This window comes from Hylobates moloch, unplaced genomic scaffold (genome assembly GCF_009828535.3).
Source record: "Hylobates moloch isolate HMO894 unplaced genomic scaffold, HMol_V3 SCAFFOLD_18, whole genome shotgun sequence".
Lineage (NCBI taxonomy): Eukaryota > Metazoa > Chordata > Mammalia > Primates > Hylobatidae > Hylobates > Hylobates moloch.
This window is the reverse complement of record NW_026652293.1, coordinates 79,600,786-79,622,112: the sequence shown is the minus strand read 5'-3', so window position 1 is coordinate 79,622,112 and position 21,327 is coordinate 79,600,786. Positions and strand designations below refer to the sequence as shown.

General features: G+C 41.0%; 1 protein-coding gene across 5 annotated transcripts in view; it reads left to right on the top strand.

Moving 5' to 3' along the window:
* ZNF669 (zinc finger protein 669) overlaps nt 1-21,327 on the top strand; it is a 49,493-nt gene that overhangs the window by 3,186 nt on the left and 24,980 nt on the right. For 2 of the 5 annotated variants that reach the window (XR_009210794.1, XM_058430677.1), the window contains exons 1-2: nt 5,914-6,019; nt 17,336-17,380. Coding sequence is in view for 3 of the 5 variants with exons in the window: in XM_058430677.1 (XP_058286660.1) it covers nt 17,336-17,380 (45 nt within the window). In the remaining 2 variants the exon portion in view is untranslated. Of the gene's footprint in view, nt 1-5,905; nt 6,020-13,486; nt 13,843-17,335; nt 17,381-21,327 lie in introns of those variants that run through there. The other 3 variants (XM_058430678.1, XM_058430679.1, XM_058430681.1) reach the window with 3 other exon arrangements.

Here is a 21,327-nt window from a genome sequence, read left to right as displayed (position 1 = left end):
CAAACACTGAAGCGAGACTTTTTTTTTTTTTTTTTTTTTGAGACGGAGTCTCACTCTGTCACCCAGACTGGAGTGCAGTGGCACAATCTCGGCTCACTGCAAGCTCTGCCTCCCAGGTTCACGCCATTCTCCTGCCTCAGCCTCCTGAGTAGCTGGGACTACAGGTGCCTGCCACCATGCCCAGCTAATTTTTTGTATTTTTAGTAGAGATGGGGTTTCACTGGGTTAGCCAGGATGGTCTTGATCTCCTGACCTCGTGATCCACCCGCTTCGGCCTCCCAAAGTGCTGGGATTACAGGCGTGAGCCACCATGCCTGGCCGAGGCAAGACTTCTGTAAGTATTCTTCAAGCAGTAGTACAAGAGTTAAATATGTATTCTTCTTTTTTAAGCTGGTAAATAAATTTCCTTTTTTTACCGATTTTGAAGTGTGTTGGTTATATGGGTAAACTGAAATGTATTCCTTATCCCTTTTTTTTGCATAGCCATTTTAAAAAATATTTTTAAAATATTTAAAATATTTTAAAAATATTTTTAAAAAATTTTTGTGGGTTACACAGTAGATGTGTGAAATGTGTTTGTAACATATATGTAGGTTTAACTTCTGTGTAGTTAATTATTTTGTTATTAATTGGCGATTGATAAATGAGTCTATTTTCTTTGCTAATAGAGTTGCTGTCAATTTGTAAGTATGTAAAGTTTATTATAGAGTACATTCTCGCGTGAATTATTATTTTTATCTGTCATTCTTTACATTGTCATTATTTTTGGCTATTTGCACAAGTCACATTGGTTTAAGGAGAGAGACCTGTGGTCAGTGTCTTGTGTCTAATCTGAGAAAGAAAGCATCCAGTCTTACCATCATGTGTGATGTTAGCTGAGGGTTTTTAAAATAAATTCCTTAAAGCAGGTTGAGAAAGTTTCCTGCTGTTCATTATTATTGAATATTTCATTGTCAAGTGTTGTTGAAGTTTTTCTCATGGTTTTTGTGCATCTATTGGAATGATCTTGTGGTTTTTCACATTTATTCTTTTAACATGGTATATCACATTAATTGACTTTCTAAAATAAGAAATTGAGTCTAACTTTGTCACCCAGGCTGGTCTCAAACTCCTGGGCTCAAGTGATTCTCCTGCCTTGCCCTCTCAAAGTGTTGGGATTACAGATGTGAGCCACTGTGCCCAGCCAAATTGACTTTTAGATGCAAAAACATTGCTTTTTTGGGGGGTTAAATCTCTCTTGGTAATGAAGTATAAGTCTTTTTATGTATTGGTAAATTCAGTTTTGTAGTATCTTTTGAGACTTTCTGCATCTATATTGAAAGAAATTTTTGAGTACCCTAGCATAGTTTATAGTGCTGTATACTATATAGTGTAATTTCATATATATGTAGCTTATTCATTCTTGCACTGCTATGAAGAAATTCCTGAGACTGGGCAATTTACAAAGGAAAGAGATTTAATTGACTCACAGTTCAGCATGGTAGGGAGGCCTCAGGAAACTTACAGTCCTGGCAGAAGGTGAAGGGGAAGCAAGGCATCTTCACAAATTCACAAGGTGGCAGGAAGGAGAAGTACAAGCAGGGAAAATGCCAGATTCTTATAAAACCATCAGATCTCATGAGACTCACTGATTATCACGAGAACAGCACGGGGGAAACCGTCCCCATGATTCAGTTACCTCCACCTGGTCTTGCCCTTGACACGTGGGGATTATTACAAGTCAGGGTGAGATTTGGGTGGGGACACGGAGCCAACTTATATCTATGTGTGTGTGTCACACATGTGCGTGTACAAGGAGACATCCACTCCAGGGAGAATTAGGTATCTCAGACAGTTGCCTGACAAGTGATTTTTGTGTGGGAAAGCATAGTGACCTTGTGTTTTCTGTGCTGCTTTTTCTCTTGCTGCTGTTATGTGCACTCTTCTGATGAGGTGCATATCCATAGTTCCTCATGATTTAGGTGCAGATGAGCAAAGAGAAGGGAAATAATCACTTTATATTATCCTCTCCCAGTACCCCACCCAGTACTAAACTCCTAGCCAAAGGGGGCTTTCCTTAGAATGGCTGCTCACCAGCAATCTAAAGATATAATCCTGTGACCACAAGGCTTGATGAACTTAGACAAAATGACCTTATGGACGCTAACTTCAACAAGATTTAGTAGCCCTCACTGGAGGCTTATGTGGTCTTCTCCACTGTGGGTTGCTGGGCTTGTGAACTCTTTCCCTTAATCACACAGATGGTCTACACTGTCTGTTACCAGGTAGAGATAGTACCTGAAACCTGTAACTTTACATGAGTAGAAATCCAAAATGTTATAAGGCAATTGTTACAGCAAGAAAGGAGAAGACTAGTTATGTGATGTGTTCACATCCAGAAATCTATTAGCAGATGACTCACCAATCATAATAGAGCATGTCAGTTAAAGGCACTCTGTGACTTCAGTCCAGACAGGATCAAGTCCCCACTCTACTCCTGTCCAGTGTCTGAATTTAGACAAATCACTTACCCTCTCGACGTTTAAGTTCTCATCCTGATAATGGCAGCACCTACCTCATAGATTTATGAAGAATAGAAAGTTACTACATGGCTGCTCATCATAACAGTGATGAATACATTGCAGGGACACTTTAACTGGTGTACATTTACATGTTGGAAACTTTTTAATAATTGAAAAAAATCAAGTAACATTTCTAAGGGTGAAACTAATGGTCAGTGCAGAGTATTGGATTTTGACTTTTTTTTTTTTTTTTTTTTTTTTTTTTTTGAGATGGAGTCTCGCTCTGTTGCCCAGGCTGGAGTGCAGTGGTGCAATCTCAGCTTACTGCAACCTCCGCCTCCCGGGTTCAAGCGATTCTCCTGCCTCAGCCTCCCAAGTAGCTGGAACTACAGGCGCCCGCCACCACGCCCAGCTAATTTTTTGTATTTTTAGTAGAGTTGGGGTTTCACCGTGTTAGCCAGGATGGTCTTGATCTTCTGACTTCGTGATCCGCCCGCCTTGGCCTCCCAAAGCTAGATAAGTAATTTTAAAATCCCTTAATCTTCTCAGAAGTACATGGGTTGTATATGTTTGTTCACTGCTCATCTGTTTATTCACTCATCTCCACAGAACTGTAAACATAATTACAAAATAGTAACATTACAAGAAACTGACAGTATATACTCACATACATAAATACATTATCTAGACATAAAGGTGTGATTGTTTTTCTGTGTGTGACACCCAGATTATGTTTATCTATCAAGCAGTAATCCTGAAAAATTGCACATTAAGAATGTAAAAGCAATAGTAATTACAATGACAGTGATTTACCATAAAGCCTATTATATTTAATATATCACTGTATTAGGTAATTCGTGGTTAATTTATCTTTATCCAACTATATACAATCAAGTAATATTTGTCTTTAATAGGAATAATTAGTCTATTTTGTTGAATATTATAAGGGATATATTTGGGACTGGGTTTATTGCATTGCTGTGTTCACAATACCTGCTCTGTTTTCTTTTTATCTCCTTTTGTACTAAATTTTAATATAATTCTACTTTTTCCCGCATATATATATAATTATATTTTGTTTTATTTTTGTTTTTAACCTAGAAATTGTAGCTTACTTTTAAACACTGTCACAGTGTCAAGCAACTTAATACCTACGCCCTGTGGACAGCAATACTCTATTTAGCATCCTTCAAGTTAAAACAAAATTCTTACATGTATTTAAAATGTGTAAAGATACATGCACATGTCCTAAGTGGATAGCACCATATAATTTTAAATATTGGGGACAATTTTGTCTGAGGCTTTTTTAAAAAACAAAAAAAAAAAGCGGGGGGCAGGGAACGACATTTTTAGCCCAAAGATACCACCAGATACCACCTTGTGATCCCAGTCACTTATTCTCAGGGATGGACACTATATTGTTCTCTAACACACAGGTCACTTTTTTATACTTTCTATAAACATCATGCAGCAGGAGCCCTTTTGTACATGGCTTTTAAAATCCAGTAGATTGTTTTGAGTTTTTCTGTAATTCTGCATGTTGTTTTGGGTTTCTTTTTTTTTTTAGCATTGAATTCTGTTGTGTGAATATCAATTAATCACTCCGTGCTAATGCACATATGCATGTGTTTTAGTTGAGGGTATTAGGAACAGGGCTGCTATGTAAATTCCAGAAAATGTATTGGTATTGGTGAAACATGTACAACTTTCTGTTGGGAACATACGTAATAATCACATTGTTGTGTTGTATGTTTACATCTCTTCAGCTGTAGGTGATGTTACCAGTTTTCCAAAATTGTACCACTTTTTGCTTGTAACACTTTTCATGCCAACAAGTAACGTGTGAATTTCCTAGGGTACCCACATCCTTGCCAACACATGGTATTTTCTCTTTTTTTTGAGACGGAGTCTCGCTCTGTCGCCCAGGCTGGGGTACAGTGGCGTGATCTCGGCTCACTGCAAGCTCCGCCTCCCGGGTTCACACCATTCTCCTGCCTCAGCCTCCTGAGTAGCTGGGACTACAGGCGCCCGCCACCACGCCCGGCTAATTTTTTGTATTTTTAGCAGAGACGGGTTTCACCATGTTGGCCAGGATGGTCTCAATCTCCTGACCTCGTGATCTGCCCGCCTTGGCCTCTTGGGATTACAGGCGTGAGCCACTGTGCCAGGCCCAACACATGGTATTTTCTGTCATTTTCATTTAGTCTTCAGGTTGCTGTGTGATGGTCTCAGGCTTTATTTACATTTCTCCGATTACTAACAGACTTGAACATTTCAGCACACTTTTTAGTTATTGAATGACCTCTATTTTGAAGACTTATTTTGCTCATCTCCCACTATTTTAGGGGTCTTTTTCTTCTTGATTTATGGTGGTTCTTTACATGAAGCTGGATAAGATTCCTTTCTTTGGTATCCCTCTCACTTAGTCTCTCTCTTTCTGTATTTTGATAAGCTCTTAATTTTAATAAAATTGTATTTGTTATTTTTCCCAGTATATTAAATATTTTTTGTTTTATTTAAGAAATATTTCTCTTAAGGCCACAGAGATTTTGTTTTTTCAAATGAGGATGTAAATTTAAAATTTTATTTTGCAATTCATTCAGAATTGAGAATTTTTGTGGCTAGGAATTCCATTTTTTCCAGTAAGGTAACAAAATATAATTTATTCTGTATTTTGATAAGTTATTAATTTTAATAGAATTTTATTTATTCTTTCCCTGGCATATTAAATGTTTTTTGTTTTATTTAAGAAATCTTTCTCTATTTTAAGGCCACAGAGATGCTGTTTTTGTTTTTTTAATCAGGATGTATATTTAAAATTTGATTTTGGAGTTTATTCAGAATTGAGATTTTTTTTGTGGCTAGGAATTTTATTTTTTTTCCAGTAAGCTAACAAAATATAATGAATTCTTTTTCATTTGCTGTCACCTGTCATTGTCTCACCCAAGTTAATATCATCTCACCCTCAGAGCTGACTTTTCTGTGAAGACTGTATAATTCTGTTCCTTTCTTCATCTTTCGGTTTTCAGCAGCTCCACAGCACCAAAGAGTCAATGGTAGTTTTGGTCAGAAATCTTCAGTGGGCCTTTTTTGCTCACTGGATAAATTATTTTCATATTTTATTTATTTGTATGTTTAATTTTAAAATATTAGTTGACAGATAATATTGGATATATTCAAGGTATCTCCAAATACACATTGGGTGGTAATTGTTACAAAATCAGTATCTGCCGTGACTTAAAAGTTTGTCCTCCACCTAAATTCATGTTGAAACTTTAGACTCCAAAGCAGTAGTGTTAAGAGGTAGGGGCCTTTCGGAAGTGGTGAGGTCATAAAGGCTGTGCCCTCATCATTGAGATTAATGACTTCATAAAAGGACTTGGAGTGAGTTCCGCCTTTTCTGCCCTTCTGCTGTCTGTGAACATAACATTCAGGATGTCATCTTGAAAGCAGAGACCAAGGTCTTCACCAGAGACAGTCTGCCAATGGCTTGATTTTGCACTTCCCAGCCTATCACTGTAAGCAATGAGTTTATGTCATGTATAAACTACCTAGTCAGGTATTTTGTTAAAGCAGCAAGAAGGGACTGAGACAACATCTATTGCCACCCGTGCTGTACATTAGATTGCCAGAACTTATTCATCTTATAACTGAAAGTTTGTACCTTTTGAGCAATGTCTCCCCATTTCCCCTACCTTCCGGCCCCTGGAAAGCAGTATGTAGTCTGTTTCTATACGTTCAATGTTTTTAAGCTCCATCTATAAGTAAGATCATATAACATTTGTCTTTCTGTGTCTGACTTATTTTACTTAATATTCTCCAGCTTCATATTTTCACAAATGACAAGACTTTATTCTTTTTTATGGCTGAATATTTCATTGCGTGTGTGTGTGTGTGTGTGTGTGTATCACAATTTATCCATTCATCTATTAATGCGCATTTAGGTTGTTTCCATGTCTTTGGCTATTGTGGAAAATGCTGCAATAAACCTGGGATTGCAGAAGTCTCTCTGAGATACTGATTTTATTTCCTTTGAATATAATCCCAGAAGTGGGCTTGCTGGATAATAGGGTAGTTCTAGTTTAATATTGTGATGAGCCACCTTACGGTTTTTTATAATGGCTGTATCAATATTCTCATATATGTAAGGGAATGTTGCTCCCTTTTGGAAGACAATTCTTCATGGATCTCTCACTTCATTTTCCCACATCTTGTATAAGCGTTTCTTCTGGGCTGTCTTTTTCAGGATTTTTTTAGATGAAAGAAACAGACTTGAAGGATGTGTCTCTTCAGGTCAAAGGCCAAATAAATACCTGGAGAATTTAATAAAGATTATGCCTTTCTCTGAGGCAGTGGTTGGAAGGTTTTCTTTGAAACACATGTTAAAGCACTGGGATTTCTTAACCTTGAGATACCTCAGCTGTGATCAAAATCTACTGAGCAGAAAGCATCCAGTTGGGTCTCTTTGATCATCCCTTTCACTTGGAGTGGACGTGGGGAACAAATGCAGATATGGAGCTCTTGCTTTCGTTTGTGTGATGAATCATCAAATATTTTTCTTCAGGCCCAGGAATCTCCTGCCTTCTTCTAATATCCATGAAGTTGACAGTCTTAAGTTTTTGGCTTGTAAATAGAAAAAAATCCAAGAATGTTCACATTTTTGACAGCTTGGGTGATGATGGGATTGATTCTGAGAAATCTATAACCTTATAACCTTGCATAAGAGGAAAGTAGAAAGATTCTTCACAGACCTGGCCAGGGCTTATGAGAAGGCTTCCTGGAACAAGTAGCAAATTCTGTCACCCAAATGAGAGTTGAGTAAGAGTTAAGATCCCTCCACTCTCCAACCTGTTAGCGAGGCTGTTGTGTGAGAGGGAGAATTGAAAGGAGCAGTCTAAATGTGCTTATATGTTCATTCTCCTAGCCAAAGTAGGAAAGAATGAGGAGTCCCCAAAGCTGATAGAGCACTTTGGATAAATAGAAAATATTTTAAGTTCTTGTGGTTTTGCTGAAAGCAGTCAACAGGCTGCTAGAAACTAAAAGGAAATGTGGGTGTTGGTGCCTTGCTTATAAACAGAGAGTCTCTCTCTCTATGTATTCGCTGATACCAAAACTCAACTGACAGGGCTTGGCCAGGGTTTACCATGAGGGCAGAAATGTCACAAAACAATAAAAGTGGGGCCTTTGGGGCTAACTCAATGTCTTCTTGTGTTTCTACACCAAAATTTACAGTTAGAATTTTGTTAGATGTGTTTGTGCTTCCCTGTCCCCTAAGTGCTGGAGGGGATTATTCCAGTCTGGGTGGGAGACAGGTAGAAGAGTGTGAGAGAGACAGACTTCTCCATTTGCCACAGAGGGCAGATCAGTCTTTATCATGAGAACCTTTACACTCTGATGTCCAAAATGTTCACCCTGCATGAGCTGTTAGCTGCAAAGACAGAGGTGTCTGTCTCAGTGCTCCTGTCTAGAATGGTAATATCTCTCTGCTAGTAGATGTAGCTGATAATTGAAACTGTGCTTCAAAAGTTAAAGAAGCAGCCAGGCACAGTGGCTCATGCCTGTAATCCCAGCACTTTGGGAGGCCGAGCCGTGTGGATCACGAGGTCAGGAGTTCGAGACCAGCCTGGCCAACATGGTGAAACCCCATCTCTAATAAAAATACAAAAATTAGCCAGGCATGGTGGCACATGCCTGTAATCCCAGCTACTCTGGAGGCTGAGGCAGGAGAATGGCTTGAACCCAGGAAGCGGAGGTTGCAGTGGGCTGAGATCGTGCCACTGGACTCCAGCCTGGGCAACAGAGCAAGACTCTGACTCAAAAAAAAAAACAAAACAAAACACAAAAGTTAAGCCAATGACTAACAGAAATCCTTGAGTTTATGGGATGGCAAATTAAAAAAAAAAACAAAACTTGCTAAAACACTGAAATTCTCTCCACTTACGAGATAAAGTAACTGGCTGAAATTGGTTTGAACAAATAGAACCAATGGGACTCTGCACAGAATGAGCTTGCTGACATCATAGCCTGAATTTCCACCACGTTTCCTACTAACTCCCCCAAAATTTGCACATATGACCCATGAGGAAGCATGAACAGATAACTGGGCATGCCCATGGACGTTCCAGACCTCCCATTATCGTCCGCTAGTCACCTCCTAACCTCAGAAGCTACCCCCTGTACCTGTTCTAGTAGAAATTCGCCTCGATGCCAGCAGAGGGAGACATTCGAGCTTGGGACTCCCGTCTCTTTAGGAGTGAACTTTCAATATAAAGCTTTTCTCAAAAACAAAAATCCAGTGACAACTCAATGTATTGGCTCTTAGCATATTGGATAGTAAGCACTATTTTCTCAATAACAAGAAGACCTGAAAAAAACCCAGAGTTCTACTTTCCAAATAAGGTTTAGTGAAGCTAAGTGGACATATTTTCATTGCTCGATTCTTCCAGCAGCCAAGAAAAACTTGATCACTTTGCCATTTGGAGCCTTTGACAAAAACAGCCTGCACCTAAAGATATTCTTTGGGGTGTCTGACTCATAGCCACCCTGACACCACTGCAGGTTACGCTAATGTGAAAGTCAGTTATAAGCTTGCTACAGAACTCCAGTCAAACTGAATCCAAACTCAAGGAGGGCTGGGGGCTGTCTAGCTTTATATTCCAATTTTGAGGTGAGTCAATTTGAACTCTTATGAAAGACCTCAAAAGACTACTTGTTAAAATATAAATAATGTATTCTAGAAGGAAATTGGACTGGCACAGAAATAGTTCTAAAGGGAAAATCGGAATCTATCTTTGGTGGAAATTTTATGCCCGGCTGCACTATATGAAGCAAAGCTTCTGGCTCTATGGGGCCCCCACTTCACTAAGTGTTCCCTAAATTTCTGTCCCTGGTTTACGAATAGGTCGGGGAAACTGACACCTCATGGTGTTCACTGAGCTACTGTCTACGGTGGCTTCTGTCAGCCATGCGGAACCTGAGTGGGGTGGTCACACCACTCAATGGTCAGAACTCAGGGTCATTGCTCACATTCTAGCTGTTTGATCTTTTGCATTAAAAACTATAGACTGTCTGAAAAAACGAAACCTTTCAGGCTGCAAACTGGAAATAACCTCAGCAGCTGATTTACTGCTGTGCCCAGTCACTCATTTACAAGTCTTTGGCTGGGCGCAGTGGCTCACGCCTGTAATCCCAGCACTTTGGGAGGCTGAGGCTGGTGGATCACCTGAGGTCAGGAGTTTGAGTTCGCCAACATGGTGAAACCCTGTCTCTTCTAAAAATACAAAAATTAGCCAAGCCTGGTGGCAGGCACCTGTAATCCCAGCTACTCGGGAGGCCGAAGCAGGAGAATCGCTTGAACCCAGGAGGCAGAGGTTGCACTGTGCTGAGAATGCACCACTGCACTACCCCCGGGTGACAAGAGTGAAACTCCGTAAAAAAAAAACAAAACAAAACAAGTTTTTAATAAGAGCCTGTTCTCTGAAGAGACTGACTATAACCAGGCTGTGGACTGAATCTGAATCCATGTCTAATGCTGAGGGCAGCACTGCAGCCAGACTTGTGGTTCTTGGTGAAAGGTGATCTTTTTGTCTCACAATGTGGGAGGCCCCCGACCGTTCTCAACAGAATGACTTCACCAACCTTTTGACTCACTTTGGAAGGTATTGTTAATACCTTGTCACTGCTCACACCATCAGCATAAAAACTGACTCCAGACACACCACGTGTCCCTTGAAACTAATCTCTGTCACCTTTTCAAATTTCTAAACCATTTGCACTCTGAAAACGTTGTGTCTTTTATCATCAAATCTACTAAAAATTGGCTGATTTTACCATCTTTTCCTTCTCCTGATCCGTATGTTACAATTTGTTGATTGAATGTAATTCTTTCTAAAAAGGAATAATCTCTTTTTGACTGCCTCCAGGATAAGAATGAAATGGTTGAGGGCTGTAGCGATCTATTTCCCAAATTTGAGATTCCACACTGACTACTTGAAATGATACATCTTACTGGCCAGGCACGGTGGCCCACGCCTGTAATCCCAGCACTTTGGGAGGCTAAGGTGGGTGGATCACAAGGTCAGGAGTTCAAGACCAGCATGGCCAATATGGTGAAACCCCGGTTCTACTAAAAATACAAAAATTAGCCAGGCATGGTGGCGAATGCCTGTAGTCCCAGCTACTCAGGAGGCTGAGGCAGGAGAATTGCTTGAACCTGCGAGGCGGAAGTTGCATTGAGCCGAGATCGGGCCACTGCACTTCACCCTGGGAGACAGAGGGAGACTCTGTCTCAAAAAAAAAAAAAGAAAGAAAGAAAAGATAATCTTCCTTTCCGCTAAATGCAACCCTAGCTTAGTTTGTACTAGACTAGGGTTTAGAGCTAGTCTTTTGCGGCCTTTCATAGAGTTCAAATTGACCCACCTCAAAAGTGGAACATAAAGCTACATAGCCCTCAGTCCTCCGTGGGTTAGGGTTCAGCTTGACAGGAGCCCTGTAGCAAGCTTTTAGCTGACTTTCACATCAGCTCTAAACCCTAGCTTTCCCCTAACTGCCCAAGCCTAGTTTGTAGTAGGCTGAGTGGCAACCTAGCCCAAAGTGGGATTATGATACTCCAACTTAGTTGTGGTTGAGTTTTATGTAAACATTTTTGTCCCTATTTCATATGGCTTTTCTAGATAAAATGTCTAGGAGAAGGTAGGGAGTGACCAGAATAAAGGTGAAATTCTTGGTGCTGAATGAGATACACTAATTTTGTGGATGTAGTTGGGGAGGGATAGCTACCCGAAACCCACAGAGTAAACAACTCAGACCTCAGCAGATACGGAGAACGGAGGGGCATTAATAACTTTTTGTCTTTCTGAATCACCCTTAGTGAGGGCCAAAGAAAAATCTGGAAATCATGTTGGGAAAGGACAGGGTTAGTATTGGAGCAGATGGTGGGGCAGGTGCTGTGGGTTCATATCCTTTCGGTCTCTCCACCTCACCCTTCACGGTCCTTTGGGATTGTTCCATCTCTCTGTGATGTGGATGTGGAGTTTTAGTGAGCATGCACGCTCACTGCCTAGCTGTCTGAGGCTACAGGTGTAGATGATGGAGAACTGTTACTTTTTCTTGTGACAGACTTAGTATCTCATGGCTGAGCTTAAGCTGGATCTATGGAGCATTGATCCCATTGTCTAATTCTGTGAGCTAGAGCTCCTCCATCTAGTTTCTACCATGTAGACACGAATCTTATCAATACTTAGGTAAACCAAAGACATCAGTCAGGTAAGGGAACCCTAGACATAGCCCGACTCTTGCCTTGTTCCTCTTCTCACTTTAAATCTTGTTGGCTCAGAGAGATACCCTCAGATGGAGTCTCTCAGGAGTGATTAGAACATTGTACTTCTAGAGAAGCTGGTGGAACAGGGCAGGGTTCCCAGTTCAAAGCTTCTGTCAAAAACTTCCAGTCTGTTTGTAGTAAATAAATCTAGAAACGATCCTAGAGTTCTGGATGGATCATTAAGAGAGGGCAAGATTTCTGTAGATCAGAATACCAGGACACATGTTCATCCGTCACCTTCCGGGGTCAGATTCTCAGTTAAGCCTGTGTGGCAGGGCTGTAGAGCAGTGTATGCCTGGGAAAGCCTCTGATCACATATTTCCTCAGGGATTTTTTAGGCCTTATTTCCCTTTGAATTTACTTTAACAATCCTTTTGTAATTTTATTTTTCACATCAATTGTAACTTACAAATTAGTATTATTATACATATGTAGGCATTTGGGTGTGTTTTGAAGGCAAGTCCTGGTTTCAAACTGATTTGTGGTATATTATTGAATCAGGCCCATTTACTGGAATTATAAACTGCTATCCAACTACACAAAGAGCTGAGGATTCTGGGGAGGTCAGGATGGAGATGAAATAGAGTGAGGAGAAAACAGCTCTCTATCTCACATGCAGATTCTTTATGGATAAAATGCATAATTACCTAAAATTTAAAATACTCAAAAAATTACCTAATCAGTATGTAATAGAAATTATAGAGCAAAGAACAAAACAAACACCAAAATAATTTTCTTTTTTCTATATAAAAATTAAATAATTTGCCGGGCGCGGTGGCTCACGCTTGTAATCCCAGCACTTTGGGAGGCCGAGGCGGGTGGATCACGAGGTCAAAAGATCGAGACCACGGTGAAACCCCGTCTCTACTAAAAATACAAAAAATTAGCCAGGCGTGGTGGCGGGCGCCTGTAGTCCCAGCTACTCAGAGAGGCTGAGGCAGGAGAATGGCGTGAACCCGGGAGGCGGAGCTTGCAGTGAGCCGAGATTGCGCCACTGCACTCCAGCCTGGGCCACAGAGCAAGACTCCGTCTCAAAAAAAAAAAAAAATTAAATAATTTATATAATGAAACACTGCATGATCCCAGTGTAAAATGCCAATAGAATATATGTTTAAAAAAAAGACAAAATCTGTATTAGATTTAAGATCTCCTACAATACATAAGATGAATTGAAATTTTTAGAGTAGAAGAAAGTTTAAAATTAGGCAAATGATATGAGCCAGGTGAAGAATAGGATCAGTAAGCATTTAATATACCTTATCTTAGATTCTATGTAAGAAGATGAAAAGTAAATAACAATGGCATGGTGATTTCATCAAACTGAAACAATAGAAGCATTTCTCCAGAGAGAATGCTATTAACGGTTGGTGAATATCAGTGTTCTCAGGACTCGGCCTGGGAAGTGAAGAGCTACAGCCTTTTCTGAGTTCAAGTGGGGAGGATATAAATATATATTCATTTTGCTACTCTTTTTAATATACATATATGAATGATTACACCCTATTAATATTTTCTGATTTACAGAAATGCATGACTGTCATAAGATAGCCAAAAGACATCAGATGTCTTATATGAAATATAAAATTTGTCAGTAATCAGCCCTAAAGAAAACTGGGTTTACTATTTTCAGTATATTGTTCAAATTCCTTTTCTACAACCACCACAGGTTCTGTTATTAACATGGTGTGTCTAAAGTTGTCACTGCTGGTCATCCAGAAGAATCTGAGAAGCAGCAAGTCTTTGTTTTCACTCCCAGACCTGTTTTCTTTGCTGAATAGGGTCAGGAGACCCCCAGGTCAAGCTTCATCTCATCTATAGATAGGCTGAGTTACCTCTGGTCCAAAAAAGGGCTAGGCCTATCTTTCTCCCAGAAGGAGCTCTGGACTTCTCCAGCCAGGGCTGGACCCTGGGACAAGTCAGGGTGGCTGAGATTCCCAGCCCTCAGCAGGGAACACAGGCCACCTGGGAGTCCATGGTGTAGAAGTTCTGCACTGCAGCACAGATGCCCCCAGAGCTGGCAAGGTAAGAGAGCTGCTCCCAGGTCAGCAGAGAATGGACCTACTGTGCTTGTGTCTGAACTAGGTCTTTTTTTTTTTTTTTTTTTGAGACAGAGTCTTGCTCTGTCGCCCAGGCTGGAGTGCAGTGGCGCGATCTCGGCTCACTGCAAGCTCCGCCTCCCGGGTTCACGCCATTCTCCTGCCTCAGCCTCTCCGAGTAGCTGGGACTACAGGCGCCCGCCACCACGCCCGGCTAATTTTTTGTATTTTTAGTGGAGATGGGGTTTCACCGTGGTCTCGATCTCCTGACCTCGTGATCCGCCCGCCTCGGCCTCCCAAAGTGCTGGGATTACAAGCGTGAGCCACCGCGCCCAGCCTGAACTAGGTCTTGATAAATGGCCTCGGACTTAGCATAGTGGTCGCCAGGCTTTTCAGAAGTGGCAGCAGGTGGTCTCCTGGGGACTGAGATATGGGCTGCTTGCTGCACCCAGTGCGGACCCTGGGGGATCCGCTAGGGCAGGCATCACAGGTCTTCTCAGTTTTGCTGCTGTAGGGCCCCCAGCTCATGAACACAGTCACCTCTCCCATGGCTGAGCATACCCACCAGTAGTGGCCCAGAGTTTCCCCACGGAGAGGCTCCCAGAGGCATATGATAGCCCCTCTGCCATTGCCACAGTAATAGTTCTATCCCTGCTGCCTTTGGTCTGGGGAAGAAACAAAGAACCTGAGAGCTACAGCCAAGCCTACAGCACACCACCACAGCCACCATACTGAGAGGACACTAGTCTTTTCTCCCTGTGAGCCTTCATCCTATTGCTCCCCAACAAGCCGAACCCCAAGCTTATGCCAGCAGTGCAGGTGCCCCACCCACCAGCTGAACACCCCCAGTAACTGTGGTTCTGCATTTCTTGGAGGTGGAGACCCCAGGAGCAAACAAAAGCCTTTCTACCACTGTCTGCAGTGGAACTGCCCTTACTATCCTCAGACAAATGAATGAACAAATACCATAAGTGCCTTCTCCACACCTACAACAAACTGCAGTTGACCCAAGGAGAGGAGACCGTCTCCCACAGGTTCCACCCACTCCCCCTGCTTGTCACCAGATAGGAAACCCTGGGCTTGGTCCCACAGCACAGACCCTCCATCCTGGGCTGATTGCACTTAGCAATTGCTAACCGGCACCTCTGGGGTGGAGCCCCCAGGAGACAAGCAAAAGACCTTTGGCCACAACCACTATTAAGGTCCCTTCCTCTGCTGCCTCCAAGCCAGGGGAGTGACATAAGCCCTGAGAGTGCCCCAGAGCCGTGGTGGGCAGCCCAAGAGTGCCAAGCCACAATTTATAGCCAGCATTCAAGTGGGAGAGAAGCCCACACTTTCAGAACATTGAGAGGGAGCATGACTGCAACTGTCAGAAAATATAGGGGAGCCACATGACCAAGCAAGAGCCTACCAACTAACCAGTATGCCTAAGCACCACCTACTGGATCACATCCCGAAGTTCCAACACCAAAAACACCTTGCTAGCATTCCCCTCTGCAAGACCAAAGATAAGTCAGCTACAGATGAAGACCCTGCACAAAGCCTCGGCTCTGTGAAAACATCCAGAAACAAAGTGTACTGACCGTACTCAATCTACACTGCAGTTACAGGAACACCCATGTGCAGACATGAGAAAGAACCGATGAAAGAACTCCAGTAACTCAAATGGCCAGAGTGTCGTATGTCCTCCAGATGACCACAACAGTTTTTCAGCAAGGGTTCTTACTCAGGCTGAGCTGGCTGGAATGACAGAAACGGAATTTAGAATATGGATAGGAATTAAGATCATCAAGATTCAGGAGAATGCAAAACCCAATCCAAAAAAACTAAGAATCACTGGAGCTGAAAGACAAGATAACTGATATAAAAAAGAGCCTGATGGTTCTGACAGAGCAGAAAAACACACTACAAGAATTTCATAATGCAGTCGCAAGTATTAACAGCAGAATAGACCAAGTGGAGGAAAGACTCTCAGAACATGAAGACTGGCTCTCTGAAATAAGACAGTCAGACAAAAATTAAAAAGAATAAAAAATAACAAAACTTCTGAGCAATTAAAAAGAATACAAAATAACAAAACTTCTGGGTATTTTGTAAAGTGGCCAAATCGATGAATTATTGGCATCCCTGAAAGGGATGGGAAGAAAGCAAACAAGTTGGAAAACATTTTAGGATATCATCCACGAAAACTTCCCCAACCTTGGTAGAGAGGCCAACAGTCACATTCAGGGAAACCAGAGAACCCCTGTAAGATTCTACACAATAAAATCATCCCCAAGACACGTCATAATCAGATTTTCCATGGTCAAAATGAAAGACTGTTAAAGGCAGCTATACAGGGCAGGTCACCTACAAAGGTCACCCCATCAGGCTAACAGCAGACCTCTCAGCTGAAACCCTATGAGCCAGAAAAGACTGAGGGCCTATATTCAACATTCTCAAAGAAAAAAATCTTCAAGAATTTCATACCCAGCCAAACTAAGCTTCCTAAGTGAAAGGCAAATAAGATCCTTTTCAGACAAGCAAATGCTGAGGGAGTTCATTACCACCAGACCTGCCTTACAAGAGATCTTGAAAGGAGCACTAAATATAGAAAGAAAAGTCTGCTACCAGCCAATACAAAAACACACTTAAATACACACATCAGTGACACTATAAAGCAACCACACAAACAAGCCAGCATAATAACCAGCTAACAACACGACAGGATCAAATCCACACATATCAATACTAATCTTGAATGTAAACAGGCTAAATGTCCCACTTAAAAGGCACACAATGGCAAGCTGCATAAGAAAGCAAGACCTGATGGTATGTTGTCTTCAAGAGACCCATGCAGTGACCTAGGATCAAAATAAAGAGATGGAGAAAAATCTGCCAAGCAAATGGAAAACAGAAAAGCAGGGGTTACAATCCTAGTTTCTGACAAAACAGATTTAAACTAATAAAGATTTAAAACGACAAGGGTATTACATAGTAGTGTGAACCGTGAAAATTTGAGATGGGTCTCAGTAATTTAGAAAGTTTATTTTGCTAAGGTTGAGGACACGCATCCATGACACAGCCCCAGGAGGTCCTGACGACATGTGCCCAAGGTGGTTGGAGCACAGCTTGGTTTTATACATTTTAGGGAGACATGAGACATCAATTAACATACGTAATATGAACATTGGTTCAGTCCAGAAAGGCAGGACAACTCAAAGCAAAAGCAGGACAACTCGAAGTGGGGAGGGAGCTTCCAGGTCATCAGTAGATAAGAGACAAATGGTTGCATTCTTTTGAGTTTCTGAGTAGCCTCCAAAATGAGGCAGTCAGATATGCATTGATCTCAGTGAGCAGAGGGGTAACTTTGAGTAGAACGGAAGGCAGGTTTGCCCTAAGCAGTTCCCAGCTTGACACTTCCAGTTATTTGTTACTGTCAATCATGTTCACACTCAGCTTTGAACAATTTGCTAATTACACTTTCAATTTTCCTACAGATGTACTGGTTCATGAAGATGTTGTGCTTATGGGTTTCTACTCTAGTAAGTTTTGGGTCTATGTATGTACCTTTCTTTCTCTGCACTCTTGGGGCAAGGATTTGCCATGTGATTGATTGGAGAATTGTTCATTTTAAATTAGTCCAGAATTTTTATGTTTTCTTTTATTCTAAAAAAGAACAAAAACAGGATACATGTGTTGAACATGTGAGTTTGTTACATGGGTATACGTGTGCTGTAGTGGTTTGCTGCACCTATTGACCTGTCCTCTAAGTTCCCTCCCCTCACCTCCCAACCCCCAACAGCCCCTGGTGTGTGTTGTTCCCCCCATTTCCATGTGTTCTCAATGTTCGGCTCTCATTTATGAGTGAGAACATGCGGTGTTTAGTTTTCTGTTCCTGTGTTTGCTGAGGATGATGACTTCCAGCTTCATCCATGTCCCTGCGAAGCACATGATCTCATTCCTTTTTATGTCTACATAGTGTTCTACGGTGTGTGTGTGTGTGTGTGTGTGTGTGTGTGTGTGTTTGTGTGTATGTGTATATATGTATATATATATATGTGTATATATATGTGTGTGTGTATATATGTGTGTGTGTGTATGTGTATGTGTATATATATATATATATATCACATTTTCTTTATCCAGTCTATCATTGATGGGCATTTGGGTTTGTTCCATGTCTTTGCAGTTGTAAATTATGTTGCAATAAACATACGTGTGCATGTGTCTTTATAGTAGAATGATTTATATTCCTTTGGGTATATACCCAGTAATGCGATTGCTGGGTCAAATGGTATTTCTGGTTCTAGATCCTTGAAGAATCGCCACACTGTCTTCCACAATGGTTGAACTAATTTACATTCCCACCAACAGTGTAAAAGCGTTCCTATTTCCCCACAGCCTCACCAGCATCTATTGTTTCCTGACTTTTTAATAATCGCCATTCTGACTGGCATGAGATGGTATCTCATTGTTTTGATTTGCATTTCTCTGATGATCAGTGATGTTGAGCTTTTGTTCATGTGTTTGTTAGATGCATAAATGTCTTCTTTTGAGAAGTGTCTATTCGTATCCCTTGCCCACTTTTTGATGAGCTTTTTGTTTTTTCTTGTAAATATATTTAAGTTCCTTGTAAATTCTGGATATTAGACCTTTGTCAGATGGATAGATTCCAGAAATTTTCTCCCATTCTGTGGGTTGCCTGTTCACTCTGAGGACAGTTTCTTTTGCTGTGCATAAGCTCTTTAGTTTAATTAGATCCCATTTCTCAGTTTTTGCTTTTGTTGCAATTGCTGTTGGCATTTTTGCCATGAATTGCCCACGCCTATGTCCTGAGTGATATTCCCTAGGTTTTCTGTTTTTTTTTTTTTGTATTTTTAGTAGAGACAGGGTTTCCCTATGTTGGCCAGGCTGATCTCGAATGCCTAACCTCGCGATCCACCCACCTTGGCCTCCGAAACTGCTGGGATTACAGGCACGAGCCACCGCACCTGGCCTCCCTAGGTTTTCTCCTAGGGTTTTTATGGTTTTGGATTTTACATTTAAATCTTCAACCCATCTTGAGTTAATTTTGGTATAAGGTATAGGAAGGGGTCCAGTTTCCATTTTCTGCATAAGGCTGGCTAATTTTCCTACCACCATTTACTGAATCAGAGATCCTTTCTTCATTGCTTGTTTTTGTCAGGTTTGTTGAGGATCAGATGGTTTTAGATGTGTGGTGGTATTTCTGAGGTCTCTGTTCTGCTCCATTGGTCTATATATGTTTTGGTACCAGTATCATGCTATTTTGGCTGCTGTAGCCTTGTAGTGTAGTTTGAAGTCAGGTAGCATGATGCCTGCAGCTTTGTTCTTTTTGCTTAGGATTGTCTTGGATATATGGGGTCTTCTTTGATTCTATATAAATTTTTTTTTTTTTTGAGATGGGTCTGACTCTGTTGCCCAGGCTGGAGTGTGGTGGCAGGATCTCGGCTCACTGCAACTTCCACCTCCTGGGATCAAGTGATTCTCTTGCCTCAGCCTCCCCAGTAGCAAGGATTACAGGTGCATGCCACCACACCTGGCTAATTTTTGTATTTTTAGTAGAGATGGGATTTCACCATGTTGGCCAGGCTGGTCTCAAGCTCCTGACCTCAAGTGATCTACCTGCCTTGGCCTCCTAAAGTGCTGGGATTACAAGCATGAGCCACTGTGCCTGGCCAATTCCACATGAAATTTTAAATAGTTTTTGCTAATTCTGTGAAGAATGTCAATGTTAGTTTGATGGGAATAGCACTGAATCTGTAAATTACTTTGGGCAGTGTGGCCATTTTCATGATACTGATTATTCCTATCCATGAAGATGGAATTTTTTCCATTTGTTTGTGTCCTTTCTTATTTCCTTGAGCAGTGGTTTGTAGTTCTCCTTGAAGAGGCCCTTTACTTCCCTCGTTAGCTGTATTCCTAGGTATTTTATTCTCTTTGTAGTGATTGTGAATGGGAGTTCATTCATGATTTGACTCTCTGCTTGCCTATTGTTGGTGTAACAGAATGCTTGTGATTTTTGCACAGGGATTTTTTATCCTGAGACTTTGCTGAAGTTGCTTATCAGTTCAAAACGTTTTTGGGCTGAGATGATGGGTTTTCCAAATATTAAATTATGTCATCTACAAACAGACTTCCTCTCTTCCTATTTTAATACCCTTTATTTATTTCTCTTGCCTGATTGTCCTGGCCAGAACTTAGGAGTGGTGAGAGAGGTCATCCTTGTCTTATACCAGTTTCCAAAGGGAATACTTCCAGCTTTTGACCATTCAGTATGATATTGGCTGTGGGGTTGTCATAAATAGCTCTTATTATTTTGAGATATGTTCCATCAGTACCTCGTTGATTGAGAGCTTTTAACATGAGGGGATGCTGAATTTTATCGAAGGCCTTTACTTCATCTGTTGAGAGAATCATGTGGTGTTTGTCTTTGGTTCTCTTTATCTGATGGATTATGTTTATTGATTTGCATGTTAAACCAGCTATGCATCCCAGTAATGAAGCTAAGTTGATCGTGGTGAATAAGTTTTTTGATGTACTGCTGGATTCAGTTTGCCAGTATTTCTTGAGGATTTTTGCATTGATGTTCATCAGGGTTATTGGCCTGAAGTTTTCTTTTTTTGTTGTGTCTCTGCCAGGTTTTGGTATCAGGATGATGCTGGCCTTATAAAATAAGTTAGGGAGGAGTCCTTCCTTTTCAGTTGTTTGGAATAGTTTCAGAAGGAATGGTATCCGCTCCTCTTTGTATTTCTGGTAAAATTCTGCTCTGAATCCATCTGGTCCTGGGCTTTTTTTGATTGGTAGGCTATTAATTACTGCCTCAATTTCAGAGCTTGTTATTGGTCTATTCAGGGATTTGACGTCTTCCTGGGTTAGTCTTGGTAGGAGTCCAAGAATTTATCCATTTCTTCTAGATTTTCTAGTTTATTTGCATTGAGTGTTTATAGTATTCTCTGATGGTAGTTTTTATTTATGTGGGGTCAGTGGTGATAACTCCCTTTATCATTTTTTATTGTGTCTTTTTGATTCTTCTCTCTCTTATTAGGCTAGCTAGTGGTCTATTTTGTTAATTATTTCAAATAACCAGCTCCTGCCTTTGTTGATTTTTTTTGGAGGGTTTTTTGTGTCTCTGTCTTCTTCAGTTCTTATCTTAGTTCTTTCTTGTCTTCTGCTAGCTTTTGGATTAGTTTGCTCTTGCTTCTAGTTTTCTGATGTAGGCATTTAGTACTATAATTTTTCCTCTTAACATTGCTTTAGCTGTGTCCCAGAGATTCTGGTACATTGTCCCTTTGTTCTCATTGGTTTCAAAGAACTTCTTGATTTCTGCTTTAATTTTATTATTTACCTAGCAGTCATTCAGGAGCAGGTTTTTTGACTTCCATGAAATTGTGTGGTTTGGAGTGAGTTTCTTAATCCTGAGTTCTAACTTGATTGCACTGTGGTCCGAGAGACTATTATGATTTCAGTT